Raw genomic sequence first — 26,058 nt, forward strand, 5'->3', positions numbered from 1 at the left:
TAAGTCTCCTCTCAGCTTTCTCTTCTGCAAGCTAAACATTCCCAGATCCTTTAACCGTTCCTCATACGACATGATTTGCAGACCACTCACCATCTTGGTAACTCTTCTCTGAACTTGCTGCAGTTTGTCTATGTCTTTTTTAAAGTGGGGTGCCCAGAACTGGACCCAGTATTCCAGATGAGGTCTGACTAAGGAAGAGTAGAGGGGATAATGAGCTCATGCGATCTAGACTCTATGATTCTCTTAATACATCTTAGAATTGTGTTTGCCTTTCTTGCTGCTGCATCACATTGTTGACTCATGTTCAGTCTATATGTATACCCAAGTGTACTGCCTCTAGTATACCCAAGTCTTTTTCACATATGCTGCTTAGCCCAATTCCTCCCATTCTGTATGTGTTTTTTTTCATTTTTGTAGCCCAGATGTAGGACTTTGCCTTTCTCCTTGTTAAATACCATTCTGTTAGTCGCCGCCCACTGTTCAAGCTTGTCTAGATCTTTTTGAATCCTCTCTCTTCTCTAGTGTAAGCTATCCCTCCTAGTGTCATTGGCAAATTTGATCCTTTTTCCCTCAATTCCCTCATATAGACCATTTATAAAAATGTTGCTCAACACTGGGCCCAGGACAGAGTCTTGTGCTACTCCTCTTGAGACATTCTTCCACTTGGGTGTGTAGCAGTACTCTTTGATTACCATCACTCAGCCAGTTGTGAGTCCACTTTAGGCCCAATGCACACGGCCGGATTTACATTGAAGAATCCGGAGCATGCGTCCACCTTCGAATTCCGCAGCAGATATTGTCCATTGCTATGTAAATGTGGGTTTCCATGTCCACGAGCGTAAATTAATAGCGATTTCACGCTCGCGTGGGGAAAATTGCAGCATGCTCTATTCTGGGCCGGTTTCCGCATGGACGGACAATGGAAGCTGTCCAATCCGCGGCTTTACCGCAGTGACTGCTGCCGACGGGTCCGTGGAATCCACGTTATCGCCTAGCGACAGCATGGCATCATCTGCACTGCGCATGTGCCGGTCGGCACATCCGCATATAAAGATGAAGACACTGTAGACAGGTATGCAGGGGTCACCGGTTGGGCACCAGGTTGAATTCTGCTGCAGGATCCCGCTGTCAGGTTGTGCTGCTGGAGTCTGTTGCTCTACAGGGTTCCAGGAGCACACCTTCACAGGTGAGGGATAATTTCGCTGGCTGGGTGTTGTTTGCTCTTGCCAGCCAATTCCCAGGGTCTGAGCTCACATATAAATACAGGCATCCTTCAGTGTCTGTTTGGTGTCCAGGGTGAGCAGTCATGTTTCCTTCTGTGTGGCTTGTGTGTTTTGTTACCTTGGTGTTGCAGCTTGATGTGTGAACTGTGTCCTGCGCTGCTGGATCATGTGTCTCGTTAGAGACACGAGGACCCTTGATCGCTGGGCTTGTGACTTAAGTGACTTGGCCAATTCACTAACTAATCCCTCATATTTATATTACAGCAATTCCATCTGCTTTAGTGTGCGGGGATGTTTGGTGAGTGTGTTGGTTGTTTTTCAGCTCTATGTAGTGTCTGTCCAGTCCGCCGTATGCAGTTCTCTGTCCAGTTGGTGTTACTGTCAGCACATCCAGTCTGAAACCCGTTTTAGGTGTCGCGTTCTTGTGGGCCCGGTGCCTATTTTCTCTCGCGAACGTAACACCTGGATGCGGAATCCAACATGGTCTTGTACATTCCGCCTAACAGTTGCCTTGTCAATCCCATAGTTGGTCATTTTTTTCAATAAGGATGATATGAGATACTTTGTCAAATACTTTACTAAAGTCAAGATAAACTATATCTACCGCATTTCCCTGATCAACCCAGTTGGTGATTCTGTCATAGAAGGAAATTAGATTAGTCTGGCATGACCTGTTTGTTACAAACCCATGTTGGCTCTGGTTAATTACTCCATTCTCATCCAAGTACTTGCATACATGCTGTTCAATAATCTTTTCCGGTATAGAAGTCAGGGTCACAGGCTTGTAGTTTCCTGGGTCCACCATCTTCCCTGTTTTGAAGATAGGGACATTTGCCCTTTTCCAATCTTCTGGGACTTCTCCTGTTCTTCATGAATTTTCAAAGATTACAGTGAATGGTTCAGCAAATACCTCTGCTACTTCCTTCAGTATCCTAGGATGTAAATCATCTGGACCTTGAGACTTAAATTCATTTAAGTTAGCTAAGTGTTCCCTCACCATCCCTCTGCTTATAGATAGCCTGCATTCTTTTATTCCTTCAACAACACACAGAAGATCAGTTGATGTTCCATCTACTTTTTGAGAGAAAACAGACAAAATAGGAAATTAAAAGTTCGGCCTTCTCAACATTATTCTTAACCAATTCACCATTCCCATCCTGTAAACATCCAATAGCATCTTTGACTTTTCTTTTGACCCCCAAAATCCTTTTTTATTGCTTTTGGCCTCTGTTGCAAGCCTCAATTCATTATTAGCTTTAGGTTTTTATGACACTTGCCCTACACCTTCTGCAGACTGAACTATATTCTTCTTTAGATATCCCCCCTCTTTCCATTTAATAAACATAAAATTTTCTACCTTTTTAGCATGTATGTAAGCTCAATGTTCTTCCATCCGGGTCTCTCTAAATGCTTCCCATTCTTCCTTCTTTTAGGGATTGGTAACGATTGTGCTTTGAGAATCTCATTTCACAGTATTTCCCAACCTTCTTGGACATTTCTGTCCTTAAGAACATCCAGCCATTGGATCTTTCCTCCCTTTTTTCTGAGTCCAACCTTGAAGTTTGAGTCTTCTCAGGTCTCCCTCCCCTTGTTATCCAGAATTCAAGGATAGCATGGTCACTGTGGATGGAGCAGGCCCTACTTACGTTCTGTAGTGGGAAGGGGTAAAAATATGACGTTATTTATCCTGCATAATGAACAGTCCCCACATCTCCCCAGAAATTTGAATGAAAAATGAAAAGCTATCAAAAAGTTGTATGTACCCCAAAATGATACCAATAGACACTACATCTCACTCTCCAAAAAATAAGGCCTCAAACCACCCCATCGACAGAAAATAAATAAGTTATAGAAGTCAAAAGTTGGTGGCAAAAGAAGTTTTTATCTTTTAAAAAGTACTACATAGAAAAAACGATATAAACTCGGTACCGCTGTAATCACAGTAAGCCACACAATATAGTTAACATGTCGTTTTTATAATACTGTAAATGCCGTAAAAGCAAAACATTCCAAAAAATGGTGCAATTGAATCTTTTCCATTTAACCCTTTCCAATCCAATTATTTTTTCTCATCCATTCTCCCCAGCTCCAAATAAATTGGAGCTGGGGAGAATGGATGAGAAAAAATACATTTTCCCTGCACCCTCCCAAACTGACAGAGCTCAGGAGGGTGCAGGTGCTCACTGCACCGTGGGGAGACCTGTTTACCTGTCTGGCATCTTCCGCATTCTCCCGGACAGGTAAACAGGTCCCCCCACGGTGCAGGCTCCCGGCTCGGACGTTCATGTGACTGCTGGGGGTCAGGTAACACCGGAGGTCACATGATCGCCGGCCGGAATCTCTGTGCATTACATAGCGCTAATTGAGCGCTATGTAATGTGTAAAGGAGAAGGCAGAAAGGGTTAAAAACCCTTTCTGCCTTCTCCTCGGGGGTGCTTGATGAGGATCAGTACAGGAGTGCATCTGCACCCGATGTGTCTAATAATCAGGTGCAGATGCACTCCTGCACTGCAGTGTCTGGCCTGCCCCGACATCGGAGCTGTGGAGGGAAATGATGATGTCGGGGCAGGCCCGACATTGGATTGGAAAGGGTTAAAAGTTTTCAATACATTATATGACACTTTACATGATACTATTAAAACTAAGAAAACATAAATGAAAAAATTAAAAATCTTTGGTCATGAAAGCATCAGTATGGATTGTAACATTGACCTCATATTTTTGAATAAATAATATAAATAATATTTGATGTTCCTCGATAAAATTGGCCTTCTAAATTTTTTATTTCACTTGTTTGTTTTCTCTACAGAATTATTTTGGAGATAGTGGAACCATCCAGAAACCACAATGGCGGGCAATTACTTTTTGGTGTGGATGGATATCTATACATATTCACGGGGGATGGAGGGGAGCTTGGAGATCCACACGGAGAATTTGGAAATGCACAGAACAAGTAAGAGATATGGATTCTCTTTTCTTTGTATTAAGGGGCAGCTCTCGATGGTTCGGATGTCCTGCTTGTCTAGTGGTATGTGTCTATAGGATTCCCAATAACCAAAATAAAGCATCAGGACAAACATCAGCCTAGCAAAAGGAGGCATCCAAAATGGCTTTACATCTTTTAGTGTAGGTCAAGATGACCCCCTTGGAAGTTCCAGACATGCTGCCCAGCTAGAGGCCAATAACAACCCCCTATTGGCCTCTGGCCAGGCAGCATCTTCACTGGCTTTACCCCCACCCAGCTTGCCGCTCTGGTCTGACGGCGGTGGCCGCCACTGCTGAGTTTGTGACAACTGACCTCCCACTTCAACACAGCCGCCAGCGGAGAGGTCAGCAGTCACAGACTCTGCACTGCGCCACCAGCGTCTGCGCCAAGGTGAGAGGTCAGCGGTTACAGACTCAGCAGAGGCCACCGCTACCGTCGCCAGAAATGTAGCTGCAGACGGGGTAATTATCATTTCTGTTATTTTGACGCCACATAAAATGAGGCGGTGAGCTGGATTTGGTCCGCAGACCTTGTGTTTGATATGTGTTGTCTAGGGGCATCGTTGACATTGCCATCTCATCAGTGCCTATAGCCTTCAGTAGAGAGAGCTATGCAAAAGCTCGTTTACCATTCATATATATGGCTATGATGAGGTCTGGAACTCAGAGTGCAGATGCTGGCCACCACAAAAATCTTTAACCCTAGGGTCTCTACCCCAGTTCAACCCTTTTTTAAATGTTAGTTCTGCTTTGTGTTTCTAGAAGTTCCTTATTGGGTAAAGTTCTCCGGATAAATGTAGATGGTGAAGGAGCTTCTGGAAAGCCCTATGGAATACCACCAGATAATCCATTTACTTCAGAGCGTTACGCCGCTCCCGAGGTCTATGCCTATGGAGCAAGGAATATGTGGAGATGTTCTGTTGACCAAGGAGATCCAGCAACTGAGAAAGGAAGAGGGAGGATCTTCTGTGGTGATGTTGGCCAAAGACGTTATGAAGAAGTTGACCTTATTATTAAAGGTGGAAACTATGGCTGGAGGGCCAAGGAAGGATTTGAATGTTTCGACATAATGCTTTGCCTCAATTCTTCTTTATGTAAGTGATTATTGTGTATTCTTAGTAAATTTCACTAAATACATGTACCGTTTGCACCGATCCTATAATGTATAGAGGTCGGTTATACTGACAAGTTCTTTTTCAGAGAACCCAACTATATGTTAGAAGTCCGAAGTGCCGTATACTTTTTATATTTGGGTCACTATAACACCCTTACTATGTTTATACAATATCAAGGGTCTGGGAATATCTAGACAAAATACAAATTTTTAGTTTGGGGAAATTAGAATTGGCCAATGTTTTAGTAATTTATATTAATTTAAACAATACTGGGACAGATGTTACTTGTGCTTATTATGCTACTACAATCCATTACATTCACAATGATTTGTCTTTGACAGATGATGTTCTACCAATTTTTGCATATGGCCACAATGTTGGTAAATCGATCACGGGTGGTTATGTATATAGAGGTTGTGAATCTCCAAATCTCAATGGCATATACATCTTTGGGGACTTCATGAATGGGTAAGTTTAGATGATATGTCTGAAAGAAGAAAAAACTATCCGTATAGATATGAGATAGATATGACCTAGATCGGGAGAGAGAAAGAGAGAGAGAGTCAAATCATATTATTATGACCATCAGCTAATTTAATAATCTTTATTTGTATAGCGCCAACTTATTCCGCAGCGCTTTCAAGCACATAAGAACACAGACAATACAACAAGTACATGTGATATACCATCAGTTTGAAACAAATGGGGTGGGGGTGATACAGGAGGAGGGGAAGAATGAGGCATGGGGGAACACAGGCTGTACGGGAATTACATGTGGAAATCAGTTATTAGGAAGTAAACTGGGTGGAGGCTGTAAGGAGGTGCAGATTTAGAGGTCGTATGCAATAAGCAGGGTGGAAGGTGTAGAGAGACATAGGAAGGGGCAGGGGACTAGGTCAGGGGATTTGGTGTGCCTCCCAGGAAAGGTGCGTTTTTAAGGCGTGTCTGAAATTTTGTGCATCGGGAATTGTCCGGATGCCTTGAGGTAGAGCGTTCCAGAGGATGGGTGCTGCTCTGGTTAAGTCCTGTAGGCGAGCATGTGAGGTTCGTGTTAGAGGGGTGTTTAATCTGAGTGTGTTAGCGCATCGGAGTGTGCGGGCTGGGTGGTGTACGGACTGGAGGGAAGCGATGTACGGTGGTGCGGCGCCATGGAGAGCTTTGTGGGTGACTGGCATAGTGCAGAGGCGTCTGAGTAACGGCTGGATAGAAAAATGGGCCTACCTGCCGCGTTTAGTATGGATTGGAGAGGAGCGAGTCTGGTGCCGGGGAGTCCTATGAGTAGCGAGTTGCAGTAGTCGAGTCAGGAGTGGATGAGGGCGACAATGAGTGTCTGTAGCGTGTCCGTGGTTAGGAACGGCCGGATTTTAGCAATATTCCTGAGGTGCAGGTGGCATGTTTGGGCCAGAGATTGGATATGGGGGGTAAAGGAGAGGTCAGAGTCCAGTGTGACCCCAAGGCAGTGGGCATGCTGTCTGGGGGTTATGATGCTACTAGACAATGGAATGGAGATGTTGAGGGGAGGTCAGTTGGAGGGCGGGAAGACGAGAAGGTCAGTTTTAGAGAGGTTAAGTTTGAGAAAAATGGAGGACATACTATTAGAGACAGCGGACAGACAGTCCGTGATATTTTGCAGGAATGGTTCAGAGATGTCATGGGTTAGGGTGTACAGTTGGGTGTCATCAGTGTAGACATGGTATTGGAGTCTGAATTTGCGGATGGTTTGTCCATTTGGGGCTGTGTAGATAGAGAAGAGAAGGGGACCAAGGACTGAGCCCTGGAGGACCCCAACAGTGAGAGGAAGTGGAGAGGAGATAGAGCCAGCAAAGGAGACACTGAAAGAGCGGTCAGAGAGGTAGGAGGAGAATAAGGAGAGAGCAGTGCCCTTTAGGCCGATAGAGCGAAGCATAGCAAGGAGGAGGTTATGGTCTACAGAGTCAAATACAGCAGACAGGTCAATGAGAATTAGTAGAGAGTAGTTGCCTCTATAATTTGCCATCATTAGGTCATTTGATACTTTTGTGAGGGCAGTTTCGGTCAAATACAGAAACCAGACTGGAGGGGGTCAAGGGGAGACTTGTCAGAGAGAAAGCATGTGAGGTGGGTGTAGACCAGGCATTCTAGTAATTTGGAGATGAAGGGGAGGTTTGAGATGGGTCGGTAGTTGGCAGCGTTGGTCGGGTCAAGGGTTTTTTTTTTTTAGCAGAGGGGATATTATGGTGTGTTTAAATGAAACGGGGAAGGTGCCAGAGGTTAGGGAGAGGTTGCAGATGGTGGAGAGGTGGGTAATGACAGCTGCGGAAAGAGACCAGAGGAGGTGAGAAGGGAGAGGGTCACTAGCGCAGGGAGTGAGGCGAGCAGTAGAGAGCAGTCTGGAGACTTCTTCTTCTGTCATTGATTCTAATATAGATAGTGATTGAGTGTTGGATGCAGAGCTGAAGAGTATCCAGAGTAACCGCCTTGTGCCGCACGGACAGCAGCTAGACTGGCTGGGAGTGACTCAGTAAGGTGGTCTCAGGTGTCTGGAGCCATGATGACTGCAGTGCTTTCCACTGGAGGGTGCAGGGAGGAGAATCCATAGAGCGAACAAGACAATTGAGGAGGTCCCACGGATGCTCAATTGGGTTCACGTCTGGTTAATTAAGGCCCATTTATACGCAAAGACAATCTATCAAGCGATTGAAAGATTGGCAGTTTTAGCGATCATTTAACACTTTTTAGCTTTATTTGCGTGTAAATTGGCCTCCAGGAGCTGTTTGCAGTGCCCTGCAGATGGTCTGAGCTCTGCAATCAGCTCCATTATTTTTGCATGGGCTGCTGAAATAATACAATTTAATATTAGATTACAGCATGCAGTCTGAACAATAGATTTTAAACTCACCTAAAAATCATCGTTCAGACGAATAGTGCACAATGGTAGCATTTACACACAACGATTATCGTTCATTTGCAATCGTTTGAACAAATTTTGAACGATAATCATTGTATGTTAATGGGCCTTTAGGTGGCATAGGAAGAAATCAGAAGTCTTGGCCGTGCTCTTCCAAACACTGTTGGACATTTCTAGACGTGTAGAATGTCGTATCATCTTGTTGGAACATCCCATCTGCCCAAGGGAAAACAAACAGCATGTATGGGTGTACGTGATGTTAGAGAAGTCACTTAATTTAGGTGATACTCAAGGGATATGGTCACTTATCAGCTGGTATTCCCAATCCTTTCAAGATGCACCTGAAAATCACGCTGACACAAAGTGGTGTTTCAGAGACTCTAGCCCTCCCCCCCTCTGTGTTTATTGTTTAGCAGCTGATATATTATTTTGAGGAAAAACAAAGCCCTACAGAGGGCCAATCACAAGATTAGCAAGTTTTGTGATAAAATACAACCAATCGTAACTTGTATTCATATTAAACTATTAGCATATAACCAATCATTGCAGATGTTAACATTAACCATGCACATGCTGTTTGTCTGTTCTCAGCAGATATTTCAGCTCAAGGCTCCAATGTCATCCGGTATTTATTTATGGCTAGACCCAGTGAGATGGCAACAATGTTATGGCTAACCTAAATGTTACTGTGAGAAGGAATTGTCACCCACACTTATCTTTGCACATACTACAAATCTCAGCATCTTAGTAGTTTGCTCTGAGAATCTTGTTGTCGCAGCTTGTTGGTCACGACAGCGTCGTAGCATGGTGGTCTCGTCGCAGGCCAAGACCTGTTGCCTTGCTATGCAGGACAAGGGTTAATGCACCATGTGCACACACTGCTGGTGCTGTCTTTCTTTGCTGCATGCTGGATTAGTCCTGTCTGGGAGAAGAGTGGAGGTTGGCTTCTCTAACTGCTATACTTGTCCTCAGGTGTGGAGTAGCCTTAAATGCTCAACCCTCCTTGTGCTCAGTGCTGCTTATTCCATTCCATGGTGGAGTACTTGTTAACATCCCCCTGCGTCCGTGCTGAGCGAGGTGCTTGAGCCGCACGGACGTGACACTTGTACCTTGCAAACAGTAATGGCCGTCACACAGACTGAGCACAGAAAATGCCTACTGAATTTAGAAGAGGGCCCCTTTACCCTACAGTGATCTGCAAGGATGGATCCATAACCAGATCGGTTCGTTGTGCCTTCCACATGGATAAGCAACCCATAGAATTCCACAAAAAAACCTTGACAGCTCATAATGCTGCCGCTACCAGCTTGTGTTCTTCCAGCAATGGCTGCAGGGTGTTTGTTCAGACAGGTTTCTTGCCTTACGGGCCAATGTCCATCCATTGCAGCAGAAAAAGTGACTCATCAGAGAAGGCCACCCTTCGCCAATCAGCAGTGGTCCAATTCGATACTGCCATGCATACTGAAGCCTTCTCTTCCGATACATCTTTGTTTGCACATAGCTACAGGGACCATCCGTTGGCTTCGGAGCCTCGTACGCAGTAGGGTTCTCTGAACTGTTGTTTTAGACAGTCTAGTAGCCCCTTTGATCCTTATTTAATGGTGAGCTGCCCCTCTGTAACATATAGGTTGTCCCTCGTGCACCTTCGTAGCCAACGTTCATCTCTCCCATCAATGGCATGTGGTGCTCCGCGGTTTTCCCCAATGGCATCATCTGTCCGCTCATGATACACTGCACTGTCTAAGAAATACCGCCACCCTTGGCCCGAAAGCCAATAATCATTCCTTTCTACAACTCTGATAAATTCCCCCTTTAACCCCTGACAACAAGCGCCCTCTTTCTGCCATGTCCAGGTAATGCAGCCAGTGTTCCTTTATCTTTGAACTTGTCAGCTGCTTCCAGCTGTATCTCTGGGAACATTCAGGGGCTTTGTTGTCTTTTTGTACAAGAAAATGATCTCTTCACTTCACGTTTTGGACCAATCTTCTGACTTAGCCATACTTCTAGCATGCAATCAAATATCACAGTCAACAAAGCCCTCACCAGCTCAAGTATTGAAACCCTTGATTAGTTGCACCAGGTGTGCTTGGCACAAGACTTGATTTGCAAATGTGTGCTCTTAAGCTACTGGCACATGGGCAATTTAAAAGTTGCGCCCAAGGTCCGGTGTGAGTTGCGCCCAAGGACAACACTCAGATATCCCAACCGTGTGCTGTCTGATGTGATAACACCACACAGCGACATGTGCTATTCCCGTCCGAAAATTGGGCAAGAGTAGGACATGCTAAGAGAGAGAGAGATAGGAGATATATAATAGGTTATTAGATAGATAGATGGATATGAGATGGATAGATATGAGATGGATAGATATGAGATGGATAGATATGAGATGGATAGATATGAGATGGATAGATATGAGAGGGATAGATATGAGAGGGATAGATATGAGAGGGATAGATATGAGAGGGATAGATATGAGAGGGATAGATATGAGAGGGATAGATATGAGAGGGATAGATATGAGAGGGATAGATATGAGATGGATAGATAGATATGAGAGAGAGATATGAGGTTCTCAGTATTGATTAAAAATACATTAAGTAGACATACAATAGATTCTATGGCATCTACCATAAAGCCCCTGAAGTACAAATCTGGAGTTCGAGTAAAGTGAGCCCCTTCCCTCCAGTATCCCCCCAGCTATTGGACTCATTCCTCCTGCTTCTTAGGAGTCTCTTGAGACGCCTCACTCCGGGGAAGCGGTATAATCCTAGTGTTGTTCTGAAGTGCATTGGGCTCTGAGTATTTGTGTTGTTTCTTCCTGTAGACGGCTGATGGCGCTGCACGAGGACGAGACCACGAAACAATGGACCAAGCAGGATATCTGTATGGGGGACTCAACCGTCTGTGCGTTCCCAATGCTGATCAACACCTACTCTAAGTTCATCATCTCCTTTGCAGAGGATGAAGCCGGTAATTCCCTATATTACTGCCCCCCCCCCCCTCATTATAGCCTATCACTTTTAGATAGCTGTCCTCATAGCTTCGTAATGTGTAGATATAGTATAACACATTTATATATGTATTTTCTACCTGAATGTTAATAGGCAACTACTGCCATTCAATGCCCATATAGTACTGGCATATGGTACAATGACTAAAAAATACTGCCATAGAGCCTCCAAATAATACTCCCATGTAAAGGCCACGTTAGACTGCCGTGTATATATCAAACATTACTACTATCCGGTGATCAAATAACAATGCTATATAATATCTAGATAGTGATGGGGCAGATCATAAAGTCCCTGGTGGTGTAGGGCAGTGACATTTTAGGTTGCAGCCCCCAAGGAAATGAGGGCTTTGGACAGATGCCCCTGCGAATCAGCACAGTGAAGGGGCCTTCCTTGTTTCCACAGGGACAGTGACCCGTCCATGTGGGTTGCTGTTTGTAGCACTACTGCACCTCGTTCAATTAATGTTGATTTGGCTGGACTGCTCCATGACTCCTTCATTTGGTGATTGGCGGGGTCTTAGAGATTAGTCACATGCAGTTAATCATTGATCCATCCTAACGAGAGGTCATCAGCGTTTAAGTCCTGGAGATCCCACTTTAAAGGGATTTTCCAGTTGTAAACTATTGATCGTCTATCCTTTGGATAAACTATCAATACTAGATTAGCAGGGGTCTATCTCCCGGAATTCCTGCTGATCAACTGTTCTCTGGCCCAATGCGCTTATACACTGAGCTGATTTATGCAGGTAGCAGATGTCTCCGTTCTCACTATAGTGGCCAAACATGGTATTACATGCAAAGTTCCCATTGAAGTGAATGGCTTGTAATATCAAGCCCGGCCACTACAATGGGAACAGAGCTGTCTGCTTCCTGCAGAAATCAGCTCAGCGCATGAGCACCACGGGCCTAGAGAACAGCTGATCAGTGGGGATCTTTGATGATAGACTCCTGCCAATCTAATAAAATCCCTTACATGGGGAAAATTGGCTTCTACCTCATTGTTTTTGTTTTTGCCTTCCTCTGGATCAACATCGGGGGGTGGTTGGGGGGGAATAATAGGCTGATATGGATGGACATGTGCTTTTTTCGGCCTTACATACTATGTTACTATGTTAGTAGTGATACCTTTTTTTTAACAATGGTGGTCATTTTTACATTTTCTTCCATTGTAACAGGGGAGCTGTATTTTCTCTCTACATCAGAGCCAACATCTTTATCCCCATATGGAACATTATATCGACTTGTAGATCCATCTAGGTTTGTATACATGTTGTTGGTGTCTGCGGTTAATGATATGATTTACAGGTGCTGGAGAATATTGTGGCAATGCCCATTGAATGTGATGATGGTGTACTCCCCCAGAAGTAGTCCTTCGAGAGGAGAAAGTTTCTGTACACATGAAGGAGTCTCAAGAAGCTTACACCGAATAATCCCTTTATTAGAGACCCTCATCTACTTGCTCGTTGGACATTCTTTGGTCTTCAGAACCACGGCGATACGCCATGGTGTAGATTCCACTAGATGTGGACATCGTTCTGCAGGAATATGGGCCCCTGCGGACAGGAAGCTTCTTGTAGTTGCCGCTGGTTATATGGCGGTGCTGACATGTTCTGATCAGCTGACAGGAAGGGGTCAGTGATTCATGCTGCTTGCGCCAAATTCTGACCTCCTATCAGCACAGGGCAACAGAAATCTGGATCCATCTGACCAGGAGATGTTTTTCCGCTGCTCGGTGATCCACATTTTGCGCTCTTTTGCCCGCTGGAGTTTCGTCTTTCTGTTTCTCTGACAATTGCGCTGGAACTGATCGCCTGCTGTTATAGCCCATCCGTGCCGAGGAACGGCGAGTTGTGCATATGGCACATGGTCCTCTATTACAGATTTTGCATTGCCTCCCACAAGCCTCCTGTTCCGTCACCATCTGTGAACCGCTATCTGTTGACTTTTGCAAAACTCCCCAGGATCACGTGAGCGCGAACAGCTGCAAGAAATCAGCGGCCCGTAATAGCACAGTGTTCTGCAGGTGCCTCCAAAGTCTTGAAAATCGATCATTCTGCTGTTTTATAAGCGCTGGCACGAGACCGCAGAGCGACATTCTATGAGGCGTTCGCCCCCGTAACCCATGCAGTCATCTGCTAACTGATTTACGGCTCAGAAATGCCAGGTAGACTCCAGGTTTGTGCGGTTCTCACGTTATGGGACACCAAAGATCGCACGGACGCCTTCCAGTTCTCTGTACATAAAGCATAATCACTGAGTAATGAAAGTCCTGCAACTTTCTGCTCTACTTCGTGTTTCATTTCCTCGCTGTTATAAAGACCTCTGCTTGCAGGGGCGTCCAACCTCTCTGTGTCTCAGGAGACCTGTGTATTCACTAAATACTAGTGCAACAGTTCAATGACCCCGTCTGCGAGTTTTTTTGGCACACAAAAACGCGGGCGTAAGCGTGCCCCTTGTAGTAATAAGTGACACAGAAGTCGCAGTAGTAATGGAGACCTTCTTATGGACCATGGGCCTCGCAGCAGCCCTACAGGCATTCCACTTACCAAGCCTGCAGGTCCGGTCTAGTGGTGGTAGTGCAGTTTGTGACCACTGACCGCCACCCTCGGCGTCTGCACTGCATTCAGGTCAGCGCACACAGAGGTCAGCGGTCAGACTGCACTGCCGCCACCAGACCGAACCTGCAGGCTGTGCGAGTAGAAGACTGCACGGCTGGCGGGCCAAATAAAATGAGACAACAGGCTAGATTTGGCCCGCGGGCCATGTGCCATCTAGTATACTAGCTGATATACCCGGCTTTGCCTGAGTTAATTTGGTCCAGGTGTTTACCTGTTGTTCACGTGGAAAATTTTCATGAAGTCGTGGTTACTTCAGAGGAACCGAGGAATAAAATATGTATACACGTAGAGGAGCATTAGATTCTCCTCAGACTGCATATACTGATGTCCCTCTGCAGAATGTGCCCCTTCTCCCTCTCTCCTCACCTTATACCCTTAAGAGTAAGGCCCCTTTTTATTCAAACATATCCCCAGACTGGAGGTTGCAGCCCCTTCTTAGACTTAAAGGCATGCTCCATCCCTGCGGTCCATGACTGCTTCCTTATGTACTTTACAGCCTTTCAGTATATTCTCCTCAGTATATACACATAGAGGTCAGGTAGATTGCTGTGCAATGCAGGGAAGTTAGATTACATAGGGGTGCACTTACTTTTACAATCAGCGTTGAATAATCGAGTAGTAACTCCTTTACTTTTTCTATTTAGGACCTAAAGAATGGTCATGCGAAATTTCATGTTAGTACAACACTAGAAACTTAGAGAATTAGATTAGGTACATTACACAGGGGTGCCAATACTTTTGCACTTAGCATTGAATAACCAAGTTGTCACCCCTTTACCTTCCGTATGTAGGACCTAAAGAATGCTCATGCCAAATTTTACACTTGTATGACACCGGGAAGTTACATTACATAGGGGTGCACTTACTTTTGCAATTAGCATTGAATAATCGAGTTGTGACGCCTTTACTTTTCCTATTTATGACCTAAAGAATAGTCGTGCCAAATTTCATGTTTCTACGACATTGAGGAGTTAGAGAATTGGTGGCCTGTCAGTCAGTCAGTGAGGTAACCATGCGTTGTTTCCTTTACATAAAATGACATCGGGAAGTGAGAGAATTTGATTCCGTACGTAAATTTTGGACGCTAATTCTTTTGCGCTTAGAATTGAATAATCGAGCTAGGACCCATTAACTTTTCCTGTTTATGACATAATCAATGCTTGTGCCAAATTTCATGTTTCTATGACATCGGGAAGTGAGAGAATTAGATTCCGTACATAAATTTGGATGCTAATTCTTTTGCGCTTAGAATTGAATAATCGAGTTGAGACCCATTAACTTCTATTTATGACATAATCAATGCTCGTGCCAAATTTCAAGTGAGAGAGTTAGATTACGTACGTAACATTTGGACGCTAATTCTTTTGCACTTAGAATTAAATCGAGTTGGGACCCATTCACTTTTCCTATTTATGACATAATCAATGCTCGTGCCAAATTTCAAGTTTCTATGACATCGGGAAGTGAGAGAATTAGATTACGTACGTAAAATGTGGACGCTAATCTTTAGCGCTTAGAATTGAATAATCGAGTTGGGACCCATTCACTTTTCCTATTTATGACATAGTCAATGCCCGTTCCAAATTTTATGTTTCTATGACATCGGGAAGTGAGAGAATTAGATTCCGTACGTAAAATTTGGATGCTAGTTCTTTTGCGCTAGAATTGCATAATCGAGTTATGACCCATTAGCTTTTCCTATATATGACACAATCAATGCTCGTGCCAAATTTCATTTTTCAATGACATCGGGAAGTTGGAGAATTAGATTACGTATATAAAATTTGGGCGCTAGTTCTTTTGCGCTAAAATTGAATAATCGAGTTGGGACCCATTATCTTTTCCTATTTTGGACATAATCTATGCTTGTGCCAAATTTCATGTTTCTACGACATCGGAAAGTTGGAGAATTAGTGGCGAGTCAGTCAGTGAGTCAGTGAGGGCTTTTGTGTGTGTGTGTGTGTATATATATATATATATATATATATATATATATATATATATGTATATGTATTAGTATATATGCGAAATTAATTTGTGGGCCAGTACGACTGCGCCGATACCATATTTTTATAGTTTGGTTTTTTTTGCCATTTTTTCACTCTTAGAAAAAAAATCTATATATTTTTTAAATCCTCACATTCAAAGACCCCGAACATTTTATTTCTCCATTAACAGTACTGTGGGACGAGTTGTGCCATCTGATGTCTACCGTATATAACTTTTTAATCACTTTCTATTTAGTTTTTTTTTGTGAGGATATGCAAAATTAGCTATTTTTGCCATGTGTAAAAAAAACAAACAATTTTCACCGCGTGCGCTGTGTGGATTAAATAGTGTTCTAATTTTTTTACACTAGTTATTATAAACACGTTGATGTCACATTTGTGGTGATTTATTTGTATTTTTGTTTTACCTGCGGAATGGGAAAATATGGGGTTGTGAGGTTTTTATTTTATATTCTATATTTTTTACCATTTTGTTTTACAGTTTTTATCTTTTAATTGTTGTCCCACTAGAATATCACTTATACTAAACTACTATACTTCAGTATTGCAGTGTATTATATTTCTTATGAAGTTCAGCCAGAGGCTGAGCCTCATAGGCCACCACAGATGATAGACCCAGACGCAATTTTCAAAGCCTCTGGATGTCATAGCCACCTATCAGGGCACCGTGATCACATTGCAGGGTGCCGATAGGTAACAGGGGAAGCCTCCTCCCTCTGCCAGCCTCTTATTGACTGCATTCTGTTAGCATTTGTATTGACTGTGGCATGTAAAGGGTTTAACAGTAGGGATAGTAGGTTTCTCTCACTGCAATAGGCACTGAGAGTCTCCTGAGGGTCTTTGTCTGGTACTTTATCTGTGTGGGACTAGTGGATGATCATTTGGGCTTCTGTATACCAGTGTGCAGTGGCAGCCGGCGCCCCCTGCAATTCCTTCATTGTTGCGCCCAGGGCATATGCCCCGCCTGCATACTTTCCAAGCTTTGCCCCTACACCATGTATACAGACCCTCATCTCTGCAGGAGACCTGCGGGCCCACCACTGATTAAAGCATGTTCTAGCTAGCTAATGTGTGTCACCTGTGTATACAAGGAATCTATAACAAAGCGCTGTTCACAGTCCCTAGAAATACAGATGGTTTCACATCATTTCCCTTTATTGAGAAGTACACACAGATGTTTTCAGTCATGGTTGGCCATTGTGGCCATACTGAGAGACCCTAACGATGGTAGGAACATCAGGTGCCATTCTCTTCATTGTATCTGTGTTTTTAATTTACAGTGAAGCTATCTTCTCAGCATTAGTATTATGTTACTTCCTTCTTTCTTTTTTTCAGGAGAGCGCCCCCTGGAAAATGTGCGTACAAACCCGTGCCAGTGAAGACGAGAAGTAAAGTCATTCCATTTGTCCCACGTGAGAGTAAGTAAATATAATGGATGAGCGCTGTAATCATTCTTTTTCATGGAGCGCTACCTGGATGTGGACCCATGGAAATAGTCGAATATGTTTGTTCAGTGCTGAGCAAAGATTTGAGGCAGTCGAGGAAAAAATGCTGTAAAGTAAGAACACTTTCAGACATAGAAGGGTTAATAGTGTATTTTTGTCAACAAAATGCAAAGTGACTGAACAAAAGAGAAATGTAATCCCATCAGTATTTGGTGTGATTGCCCTTTATCTTCACACCAGCATCAGTTCTTCTAGGTGCACTTGCACACAGTTTTTGAAAGAACTCTGCAAGGAGGACTAATCACAGATCTTCTGTGGATGTCGCCTCGCTCCAAACCTTCATGTGATCCCAGACAGACTGGATGATTTTTTTGTGCATAGTTGAGTTGCTTGGGCTTGTTTCTACGTGGAAGGTATGGCTTTTTGGCACAATTCTTCCATGAAGAACACTTCCAGCCAGACTTCTCCGAGCAGTAGATGGGCACACCTGAGTCCCACTGGTTGCTACCAGTTCTGGGCTGATGGCACTGCTGGGCATCTTTTGATTCGGAAGGGTAGTAAGATGATGTCTTTCATCTGCTGCACTAAGTTTTCTTGGCCAACCGCTGCGTCTTCGGTCTGCAACGTTGCCTGTTTCCTTGTGCTTCTTCAAAAGTTCTTGAGTAGCACATCTTGAAACCCCAGCCTGCTGTGAAATCTTTGCCTAGAAGAGACCTTGCTAATGCAGTATAACTACCTTGTGTCTTGTTGCTGTGCTCAGTCTTGCCATGGTGTATGACCTGTGACATGAAACTGTCTTCCACAACCTCACCTTTGCAGCAGAGTTTAGCTGTTCCTCACCTAGTTTTAAGCCTCCTACACAGCTGTTTCTGTTTCAGATAATGACTGTGTTTCAACCTACATATGAAAAGAATAATTATCATCACCTGTCTGGTATAATTGGTTAGTCATACACCTGACTATAATCTTACAAAATCCCCAACTGTGTGCGAGCATACCGAGAAGAACTAATGCTGCTTTAAGAAAAGACTAAGACCTAATTACCAGATTCATCAATATTTACATCCTACCTGACTTGAATAGTGGCATTTTGTCTTTATGTATAGGGATGGTCATGCATTTAGTGATTTGCATCCGTTCACGCGAGGTCTTTATGACAGCTCTGAAATCAGGAAAGTAGGGCACATTGTCATGAGACGCTCTCAGTAGCGCAGCCTGGGGTTTGGGTCTGTAGCTTTAGGCAATCATATACTGTATCAGCATAGACATTGCATATTAAAGGGGTTGTCCCACTTCAAAGATTGATTGGCAAGGTAGGTATTGCCAGAAGCAGACAGCTCCGTACATTATGCAGTGGCCCAACATAGTACTGCAGGCTTGATTCCCATTCATTTCAGTGAGACTTATCTTGCAGTACCACACCTGGCTACTGTCAATGTGCAGAGCTGTCTGCTTCTGGGAACACAATGGCTCTGTACATTAGAGCACTCTCTCCAGTAATCAGCTGGTCGATGGGGTTCTGGATGGCAAACCCCACCAGTTAACTACTGACGACTATCCTGAGAACAGGTGATCAATCTTAGAAGTGGGACAGCCTGAGGATTTGGGTCTGTAGCTTTAAGCAATCATATACTGTATCAGCATAGACATTACATATTAAAGAGGTTGTCCCACTTCAAAGATTGATCAACTGATCGACAAGGTAGGTATTCTACTGTATTGCCAGAAGCAGACAGCTCCGTACATTATGCAGTGGTCCAACATGGTACTGCAGGCTTGATTCCCATTCATTTCAGTGGGACTCATCTTGCAGTACCAAACCTGGCCACTGTCAATGTGCGGAGCTGTCTGCTTCTGGGAACAGAACGGCTCTGTACATTAGAGCACTCTCTCCAGTAATCAGCTGGTCAATGGGGTTCTGGGTGGCGAACCCCACCAGTTAACTACTGACGACTATCCTGAGGACAGGTAATCAATCTTAGAAGTGGGACAACCCATTTAAGAACAGTGTCACATTTTAACGAACATTAAAGGGATTATCTGAACACAAAAAACTCCTTTAGGGTGCATTCCCACGAACGTATATCAGCTCGGTTTTCACGCCGAGCCGATATACGTTGTCCTCGTGTGCAGGGGGGGGGGGGGGGGGGATGGAAGAGCCAGGAGCAGGAACTGAGCTCCCGACCCCTCTCTGCCTCCTCTCCATCCCTCTGCACTATATGCAATGGGGAGAGGTGGGGCGGGGCTAATTCTCGAGACTTAGCCCTGCCCCCACCCTGCCTCCTCTCATTCCAAATAGTGCAGAGGGGCGGAGAGGAGGCAGGGAGGGGGCAGAAGCTCAGTTCCTGCTCCTGGCTCTTCAATCCTCCCCCCCCCCCCCTGCACACGAGGACAACATATATATCGGCTCGGCGTGAAAACCGAGCTGATATACGTTCGCGGGAATGCAGCCTTCATATGAGACCCAAATCCCAAGACCCCGCTATTTTTGTCAGGGGAAGATTTGGTTATCTGAGTACTACGTAATTTGTTAGATCCAAGCGTCTTTTGTTCTCATTCTTCATCTTTTAGAATGTCTTTAAATGTCTCATTTTGAACACCATGCAGCCAATCAAATCATGATAATGATGGCAGCAGGAGGGGAACGTGTTGATCTTGCGAGGGGCAATAACCTGTCTGTTTTCGGTGGTTGTATTACGGTAGTAAGTACATGTCAAAATATGAAAGGGAAAGTGCGATAAAATGGGCAGAATTAGAACACCCTGTGAAATCATGGGAATGATGACCGCAGCGGGCAGGAGTGTTCCGGACGTGTAGGAAGCAGTGACCTGACCACTCGTGATCATATTAGAAGTGACAGTACTGCAGGTGATGCGCCATGTCACGATGTATTGCCACTAGGTCTTACTGATTTTGCAGTGTTATTACTTTATAGTCAGCCATTGTATACCAACCCTTTCTGATTTTTCAGGGACTGTTCTTGAAATACTCCGTGAAGAAATTAAACCACCAATCAAGAAACCTGTCAAAGTTATTCCGAAGCTACAGAAAACCACCACCAAAGCTCCTGCTAAGGTTACTACCACAAAAACACCTATTGCAACTCAAGCTTCACATATAACAAAGGAACCTATAGTGATGACTATCAATAAAATGGAACCGACTCAAGAGAAAAAGATGTCGTCTGTAACCTCTAACCAACCATCATCTACCAATGACAGAAAAAAGAAGCCTGCAAAAACTTCCAATGTTAAAAAGCCATCAGGTAAGGATGCAAAGCCAAGTAAAGCAGCTAAAAAGCCTGTACCTACCCCTCGAGCAAAGAAACCTTCTGAGAATGTGAAAAAGAAACCACCTCCAACCAAAAAACCAATGAGGTCAACTGAGAACATGCTGACTAAACCTCCATCTGTTAAGCACATGCAGCCCACTATAGACGCAGTTATGCAGCCCTCGATGACAAAAAGTGGTTTATTATCTTCTAAGTCAGGTTTGAAAAAATCTTCACCCACCAAAACCTCCAAGCAACTCAAGCCTACTAAAAGTCCAAATAAGAACTTAAAACAATATGTGACAAAGCCAAAGAAGTCTAAAGTCGACAACGAAGAAAAAAGTGATATCTTCTTGCCAGACAAAACCAAAAACCAAAGCAAGAAGAAACCAAAACCAACATCTAAACCTATTGTCCCATCTTTGGAGGCAAGCAACTTGGCACTTTCATCCCAAAAGAAAGCAAGTAAAATAAACACAAATAAAAACACTGATACGAAAGAACCATCCCCAACTGGGTTGGCCATGAGGCCAACTAAGGATCTTGTGACTAAACATGCATATATTGAGGATACAAAGCTTACCACAATCAACCAATACTCAATGACAGAACCTTTTACCATGCCTGGTTTAAAAAAGCCTTTGCTGATCAAAACCTCCAAGAAGGCCAAGCCTACTAAAAGTCCAAATAAGAACTTAAAACAATATGTGACAAAGCCAAAGACGTCTAAGGTCAACAACAAAGAGGGTGATATCTTCTTGCCAGACAAAACCAAAAACCAAAGCAAGAAGAAACCAAAACCAACATCAAAACCTATTGTCCCATCTGTAGAAGCAAGCAACTTGGCATTTTCATCTCGAAAGAAAGCAAATAAAATAAACACGAATAAAAACCCTGATATGACAGAACCATCCCCAACTGGGTTGACCATGAGGCCAACCAAGGATCTGATGACTAAACTTGCACACATTAAGGATATAAAGCCTACCACAGTCAACCAATACTCAATACCAGACCCTTTTACCATGCCTAGTTTAAAAAAGTATTTGCCAACCAAAACCCCCAAGAAGACCAAAATTCCAATACTAAAAGACTTCAACTCAAAACCTCTTGCCTCTCCGAGAAGCAAACCACAAGTTGTAGCAAATGACAAAGATGAAAAGGAAAAAAATGACGAAATCAAAAGCCAAAATAAGAGAAACACGTCAACACCTCACCGCATGGAGACATCTTCAGCACCAAGCATTTTGGAATCTTAAAGGAGGTTATCTGGAGAGACAAAAATGTCTGTTAAGACAGACTACTTACTAACTGATGTTCATCATCCAGGATCCCCCTTGGTGCCATTACAGCCCTCAGTCAGTCTTCTGGGGTTTCTCCCTATGGTATGATGACACAACCCTGCACCAAGTGACTGAGGAACTAAGGGCTGCATCTCCCCTCTCGCTATTAGTGATTTATCGTCTACTATGTCATCCACAGAAACGTCCACATCTCATACAAGTATGGATCGGCGGGGGCATGTGAGGATCGTCTAGACTTATTGTGGGCAGGCTCGTCTGACTCTCCTGCACATGCACCAGTCCGTGGTGGCATGGCGCATGTGCGAGATTTGGACTGGACTGTGGATCACGTAGGAGATGTCATCCACGTCACTTGTCAATCAAAAAGAGGAGGGCAATTGGAGGATGCTGTGGGCAGCACTGACAGTCCGGGCCCCTATTGGGCTGATCAGGGTTCATTACCATACAGTGCTAGGAGGATTAAACCTCACTTTTACAAGGTATCTGGGTATTATAGGATTTAATTTTTAAAAAATACCTTGCCACATCCTCTAATGTATTGTTCCCTACATGCCATTGGTCTCAGCAACTCCAAGATGATGACAAAATGCCTTTAAGACAAATCCAAGTATAAAATGGATGATCAGAACTGAAACAGTAGTTTGTCCCGGGGCATATCTGGGCAAAAACATGGATACAGAACGGCAAAGGAAAGGAGATAGGGCGGAGAAAGAAGAGGAAGGGGAGGGATTCCTCTCACAGGGCAGAAGGTATAAATGAAGAACTAGGAGGGTTGCTGTGGACTGCCTACTAGAGGTTAGGATCCCATGCCCCGGTGCTGAGAGGGAAGGACATTGTTTAGACATAGAGTACAAACTCTCAAAAATCTATAGTGATCATTTGTTAAATTGGGCGTTGACTTTTTATCAATGATATATCAGTTTAGAGAAGTCCAAAGTCAACAACGAGGATGAACCAGACTGGAGTATATGTCAAGGCAGTGGACATTGATTGGCTGTGCCTCTCAACCTATTTGACTTAGAGGTAGATCTGAGAGCTGAACCGGGACATCCTACCCTTTAACCCCATCAATCGGCATCTGGTCTTCCCTGCACAGAGGAGGATGTTCTGTAGATAGGAAAGTAGTTGAGGAACAGAGTCGAGGTCAGGACAGGCGAATGGGAAGCAAGCCAAGAGTCAAGGCAGGCAGCAGACAGAAGAATCGTGGTCAATAACTAGCTGAAGTCAGGAGAGGAGAAATTGGAAAAGCTGAGTAGGACAAGCACGGGTCAAAAACCAGAAGATCAAACAGAAAACTCTTTAGCATCTTTGTGTAGTAGGAGACTAATCGCTCAAGTACCCTCCAGTGGGCGAGGGTGCCTTAAATAGACTGGAGTCTATCCGGGTTGGATGGGCTTGGAAATTTGGGTGTGCACTAGCCCTATAAGAGGCAGTAGGAGGGGGAGGAGAGACACAAGGGACACAGCGCTGGCCATGGTCAATGGCAGAAGGAAGTGACTCCGCCAGCCTGGACCAGCAGCCAAAACAATATCATAGGCAAAAGATTTCCAATGGAGTCAAAGTGAGATGGGAGTTAGGACTTCTAAGAAGGAGCGTGATAAAATGTTTAAGTTGGAAGTATCGGAAAAGTTCATTGGGAACGTATAGTTTATTGTCCAAGCTTTACAGACTCCCCATGCGCACCATGCTGCCTCAGCCACGCCCTGACCAACTTCCTGCTCACAGCCTCTATTTATTGTCTTATGGTGCTGCAGTGCTCTCTAGTGGCAACTATTAACATTACAGATGTACATTCAATGCATAGTATTACATTCAGTCCGTATAGACGGAGTACGATACAACACAGTGATAAACAAAGGGACAATGGACAGAAGGCGGCTGTTCGATCCTGGTTATCGTCTGCTCGGCATCGGAATAATAGAGGAGGACACGACTCACATGCCGTTGTGCGGAACGTAGTGATCTGTATATATTAGTCCCCAGTCTGTATAAAGAGAGCATGGCTCGTCTGTATTCACATTTTGGATAATAAATGTCTCATTTCTAATATTCGCCTCATTGTGTCTTCGGCGTTAGAATAAGGTACTGACAGGCCGCCTCGGGGGGTTCGCCATCGTCGGTGCAGAGCAGGGTGTTGGTTAGATGTTGATGCAGATTTTAATTTGGATCAACCCTTAAATCCACTGCTGACTTCCTGTAGTGGAAAATCCATCATGTGCGAGCGAGGCTGAGGGCGGCTTCACACGGGCGGCTTCGTGTGTGTATTTGCGTACGCAAAATGAATAGAATCCATAGATTTCAATGCGGTCGTTCACCTGTGTGCATTTTCCTCTGTATTTCCGTCACGCAAAGACCCCGGCAGCATCCTCTATTCTCCTGCGCATTTTCATACCAAAAGTCCTCATAGAAGTCAATCGGCCCGCGAAAATACGCTAGGAGATGCGTGATGCCCTACATAATTGTGCAGGAAGAAGAACACATCTGGACCTCATTAGACTAATTAGCCATTTCAAATTGTGCATTTTTTTTTGCAGAGCGCGAATGCACGTGCCCCGCGCACGGAAAAGTAAGGCCGAATCCATACGGCCGGGTTGGATCCCGCAGCTGAATCTGCCCTGTGCCCGGCCGGTGACCCTGCTTACCTGCTCGGATTCTTCATAATCTGTATTGCGGATGTGCCAGCCAACACACATGCGCAGTACGGAGTATGTTGCGCCGCCGCTAGGCGATGATGCGGATTCCACGGCCCATCTGCAGTGTCATCTGTGGGTGAGCCGCGGAGCACACAGCTTCCATTGACTTCAATGGAAGCCGTCCGCACTGAAATAGAACATGCTGCGATTTCCCCTCCGCGAGCGAAAAGAACATATCTGACCTCATTCGGCTCAAAACCTTTTAATCCATGTGTCATGCGCTTGTGTGAACTGGCCGTGCGTGCGCGAAAATACAGAACTAAGCGCACAAATTTACCTCATCCTACCTCATTCATGCACAAATACGTTGCACTGCTGCGCGCATTTTGTGCATACGCTCGTGTAAAGAAGCCCTTGTCATTTCCCAACAGAGATTTCACATGGATCCACATTAACCCTTTTCAATTCAATTTTTGATTCCGGGTTTCCTAGGGGTTTTGTTTCCTTCTGCTAATACACAACGGCGCCATCTGCTGGCTGAAGTCAGTACTGCAGTATATGAAGCGCCAGAGAGGCTCCAACAGGGGAGCGGCCTGCAATATACAGTAAGAATACCCTGTCGGACGTCATCCAACATCGGAGCTATAGAGGCTTCAATCATGTCAGAAGACGACCGGCAGTGGATTGGAAAGGGTTAAGTATTGGAATATTACTTCAGATTTTTTTTTCTGTGAAATCCTCAAATTAACATATTGTAAGCAGATTTTGCGCAGATGCCACAACACAATCTGCCGTGTGACGATCCCTCGTTGTTCTTTGTTTCATTTACTTCCTGGTTGTGGAATTTCCGCGGCACCAAAAAAGCGTCATCAGTGGATTTTCACTTGGATTTTGATCAGATTCTCAGTGTGGATTCCACCTCTTCAAATAACGGGGTGAAAACCGCTGCAAAACCGGCGTGACATACGGATTTTGTTGCAGAATTTCTTGAGAACTGAGTGCCAATATGCCAATATATATGATTCTTCGTACAATTCTTTATGGATTGCAAGATCTCTGCTTGCTGTCAGTTACTAGGATGCATCACTATTTATGTCCTGTGGATACAGTCTCATCTGCTCTCCTGTATATCAGTACGGGATCATTATAATATGTCCATGAGCGGCTGTTCCAGGAATAATGTTACGCCGCCCCCTGCTGGTTCTGTGGCGGTTTACACTTACGAGGAGAGCATTTATCTTCAGGAGTAGTCCGGTACCATTCCGCCCAACACTGGAAACCGAAATAACGGAACATTTAAGCTTCACCCAGGACCCCCCAAAACTGTATAGAAATGTACTTTAATACAAATTTGTCTAAACTCCGCCCCTCTGAAGTTCAGTTTGCTCAGAACTAGTACAATTCTGATATTCCATATATTTGAGGCATTTGCATTATGGCGTTCATCTGTGAATACTGGAATGCTCCCCTCCCCCATAATGTTTTCATTATGCCCCCCTCCCACCCACGTATTTATATCTATCTATCTATCTATCTATCTATCTATCTATCT

General features: G+C 44.3%; 1 protein-coding gene across 1 annotated transcript in view; it reads left to right on the forward strand.

Moving 5' to 3' along the window:
* The window catches only part of HHIPL2 (HHIP like 2), a 28,906-nt gene extending 5,015 nt beyond the window's left edge, over positions 1 to 23,891 (forward strand). The window contains exons 3-9 of the mRNA XM_066595190.1: positions 4,033 to 4,176; positions 4,971 to 5,302; positions 5,665 to 5,791; positions 11,038 to 11,183; positions 12,402 to 12,483; positions 17,189 to 17,271; positions 20,270 to 23,891. Coding sequence (XP_066451287.1) covers positions 4,033 to 4,176; positions 4,971 to 5,302; positions 5,665 to 5,791; positions 11,038 to 11,183; positions 12,402 to 12,483; positions 17,189 to 17,271; positions 20,270 to 21,828 — 2,473 coding nt within the window. The 3' untranslated portion in view covers positions 21,829 to 23,891. The remainder of the gene's footprint in view (positions 1 to 4,032; positions 4,177 to 4,970; positions 5,303 to 5,664; positions 5,792 to 11,037; positions 11,184 to 12,401; positions 12,484 to 17,188; positions 17,272 to 20,269) is intronic.
* Positions 23,892 to 26,058: the final 2,167 nt, after the last annotated feature.

The sequence above is a fragment of the Eleutherodactylus coqui genome, chromosome 3 (genome assembly GCF_035609145.1).
Source record: "Eleutherodactylus coqui strain aEleCoq1 chromosome 3, aEleCoq1.hap1, whole genome shotgun sequence".
Lineage (NCBI taxonomy): Eukaryota > Metazoa > Chordata > Amphibia > Anura > Eleutherodactylidae > Eleutherodactylus > Eleutherodactylus coqui.